This window comes from Mandrillus leucophaeus, unplaced genomic scaffold (genome assembly GCF_000951045.1).
Source record: "Mandrillus leucophaeus isolate KB7577 unplaced genomic scaffold, Mleu.le_1.0 Scaffold58, whole genome shotgun sequence".
NCBI classification, from domain to species: Eukaryota; Metazoa; Chordata; class Mammalia; order Primates; family Cercopithecidae; genus Mandrillus; species Mandrillus leucophaeus.
In genome coordinates this window covers 3,978,368-3,981,723 of record NW_012106252.1, presented here as the reverse complement: position 1 = coordinate 3,981,723, position 3,356 = coordinate 3,978,368, and the positions used below count along the sequence as shown (strand labels likewise).

Here is a 3,356-nt window from a genome sequence, read left to right as displayed (position 1 = left end):
ACTAAAAATACAAAAATTAGCCAGGCATGGTGGCACATGCCTGTAGTCCCAGCTGCTCAGGAGGCTGAGTCAGGAGAATCGCTTGAACTGGGAGGCGGAGGTTGCAGTGAACCAAGATAGCGCCACTGCACTCCAGCTGGGGCAACAGAGTAGGACTTTGTCTTAAATAAAATAAAATAAAATAAAATAAAATAAAATAAAATAAAATAAAATAAAATCCCTCTGTGCTTCCTGATGCTTTGAGAGTCAAGATCTCCAATGTGAGGCTCTCCATGGCTGACCCCATCCACCACCCATCAGTATGTCCAGCTCACAACTACTCTCTGATTTCCTGCATGTCAGGCTGCCTGGAACGACCCTCACTCTCTCCCACCTGGGCACTCTCTAAGACTTCTCTTTAGAAGTCTTCCACTACTCTTCTCAAATTTACCTAGTTAACATTCATGCATCCTTCCCACCTTACCTTTAATGCCCCTTCCCCGGGGAAGCCTTCCCTGACAGCCCCATGCTGGTCTCGGTCTGCCATTACACGCACCCCTGAAGCACCTCTCTCCGACTGCACTTTTTCATAGGTGTACTCTTACATTCAATTGTATGATTAGTACCAGAGGGCAGACTTCTGGATCTCCAGTACCCAGTAAAGTGCCTGGCATATAGTAGGTGCTCAACACCCGAGTGAATGGCTTCCGTGACAGCAGGAAGGTGAGTGAGTGGAAATTTTTTCCTTAAGGCTTACAGGGGTAGCTCTGACCTAGAGACATCCATTGCACCCTTTTATTCTCACGCCCTTCCCAAGGCTTTCATGGTTCATATCTGCACCCCAGTCTGTGATTATCACACTATATCAGGCCCTGAATACAGCTCTTCAAACCAGTCATACTGTAAAGCTGACAGCCCTTTCTGCACCTGCAGATGTAACCATACCTGGGCTTCTCCAGGGATAGTCTAAGCCTAAGCTGAGCTCGCTGGGTGCAGTGACTCATGCCTGTAATCCCTGCACTTTGGGAGGCTGAGGCGGGTGGATTACCTGAGGTCAGGAGTTCAAGACCAGCCTGACCAACATGGAGAAACCCCATCTCTACTAAAAATACAAAATTAGCCAGGCATGGTGGCATGCACCTGTAATCCCAACTACTTGGGAGGCTGAGGCAGGAGAATCGCTTGAACCCAGGAAGTGGAGGTTGCAGTGAGCCAAGACTGCGCCATTTGCACTCCAGCCTAGGTGACACAGTGAGACTCCATCTCAAAAAAAAACCAAAAAAACAAAAAAAACAAAGACTAGGCTGAGCTCTAGACAGAGACTATGGCTGTGACTCCCCATCAGGCCTGGGCTGGAATTGAGATTGCTCCAGGTCCTCCAGAGGGGCCCTTGGAAAGACCTGTGGTCCCAGCAACCTCTCTAGCCCCCCATTTCCCTTCTGTGTTTGTAAACTGTCCTACTGGGTCTTTTAGTGGCTTCCTTCTTCGGGACAAGAAAAATGCCCTTCTTTCCTCTCTCCTTCCCAAACAGCCTGACCTAGGGCTCTGCTGGAAACGTAAGGCCCGATTTAGCACCCTCCCTGTTTTCTCCCCAGACCTTACCACCCTGTAGTTGCAACTTTAGCCCTAGAAAACAGAGGGGAAGCTGGTAAGTAGAAGCCCTGTTGGGTGTTAATAGGGATATAGAGTTCCTCCTTCCTAGATAAGGGGAGACAGCAGGAGTCCTGCTAGGTTACCTACCCAGGCGAAGGCCACACAGGTGTGGTACATGGGGGAGGAGGCTGGCACGAAGGTGCGGTAGCGGCAGAGCATCACCAGGCTGGCTAGGCCATTGAGAAAAGAGGCCACGGCAGATGCCGGTTCTTGAAAGAACAGGAACCGGGAGAAGGGCCACTGGAAAAGGAACAGATGAAGGGGGTTTGAGGGGCAGGCAACCCTCAACTGGCCCAGTCCACCTATTCTTGACATGCTGCAGCAACAGGTCCTCAGCTGGGTCCTCAGCTCTGGAGTTTGACCAAAGCCTCAGGTTCAGTACCTCTTCAGACCAGTGAGCCCCGTTCCAGCGCCTGGTTAAGGGTTATACCCCCATCCTGGCCAGCAGGCACAGCACTGTAAGCCCTGATCTCTGGGAAGACCAGATGGGTCAGGGTAGATGACTCAGTATGGCCTGGCGGAAACAGCACAGAGTTGCCATCCAGAAGACACAGGTCCCAACCCCTCCTCTACCACTGAGCCTCAGCTCACTCTGTGAAAAACGGGGGCGAATACTTCCTGCCAACCTCAACAGGCCAGAATGAGATAATACTGGATTGAAAGATACCAACAGGCTGGGCACAGTGGCTCACGCCTGTAATCCCAGCACTTTGGGAAGCCGAGGCGGGAGGATCACAAGGTCAGGAGATTGAGACCATCCTGGCTAACACGGTGACACCCTGTCTCTACTAAAAAAAAAAAAAAAATACAAAAAATTAGCCAGGCGTGGTGGCATGCGCGCCTGTAGTCCCAGCTACTCGGGAGGCTGAGGCAGGAGAATTGTTTGAACCTGGGAGGTAGAGGTTGCAGTGAGCCAAGATCGTGCCACTGCACTCCAGTCTGGGCGACAGAGGGAGACTCCGGCTAAAAAAAAAAAAAGAAAAAAAAGAAAGAAAGAAAGGTACCAGCAAACTGTGCCTCGCTGGACAAGCTGAAGCGTATTACTATGGATCCAGACCCCTACTGGAGAAGCAACAGGAAACATGCCACAGTAGGTAAGGGAATTTGTCCCTGCAGTAAGGTGGGCATCTCAACCACTCTAAGAGGCCCAGCACCACTCTCTGAGGAGACTCCAAAGCCTTCCAGATATTGCTACTCCAAATCCAGAGGCAGGACACATGGGTCCTATCCAATTCTATGGAAACCAGCAGATTTTGGGGAGAACAGGTACCCGCCTCCAACACACACCCATCACCCCACGCCTCAGACTGCTTGGACAGTGTGGTCCAACCAGGGAGTATCTTACTCCTACCACACTACTACCATATGCCTACCCTGACCCTCCAACTCACCTTGCCATGGAACTGAGGCACTTTGTGACCTTCCTGGAGGTAGAGACCAACGGTGACCCACATACACTCATACTTACAGTCGTCCCGACAGGTCCAGCCTGAAACAGACAAATGTGGCCTGGTGAACTCCCCAGCACAGAGAGGAAAGACAGCATGAATGGGTCCAAGCTCAAATACAGGCCAAGAGGGCCTGTAGGTTGGAGAGAACCAGGAGAAATCTCAAAATTCTAGCTTCCCATTTGAATGAATGAGAGATGGGGAGACATACAAATAGGTGAAGGTGTATCTATGTATGCATATTTTAGTGATTTTAGTGAGCAATTAGAGATATTT

The 3,356-nt window shown here is 50.4% G+C and overlaps 1 protein-coding gene across 7 annotated transcripts in view; it reads right to left on the bottom strand.

Moving 5' to 3' along the window:
- Positions 1–3,356, bottom strand: part of PGAP3 (post-GPI attachment to proteins 3) — a 29,254-nt gene that overhangs the window by 15,229 nt on the left and 10,669 nt on the right. For 6 of the 7 annotated variants that reach the window (XR_001008096.1, XM_011999001.1, XM_011999004.1 and 3 more), the window contains exons 2-3: positions 3,024–3,121; positions 1,720–1,872 (exon numbers count right to left, since the gene is read on the bottom strand). Coding sequence is in view for 6 of the 7 variants with exons in the window: in XM_011999001.1 (XP_011854391.1) it covers positions 1,720–1,872; positions 3,024–3,121 (251 nt within the window). In the remaining variant the exon portion in view is untranslated. The remainder of the gene's footprint in view (positions 1–1,719; positions 1,873–3,023; positions 3,122–3,356) is intronic. The other variant, XM_011999003.1, reaches the window with a different exon arrangement.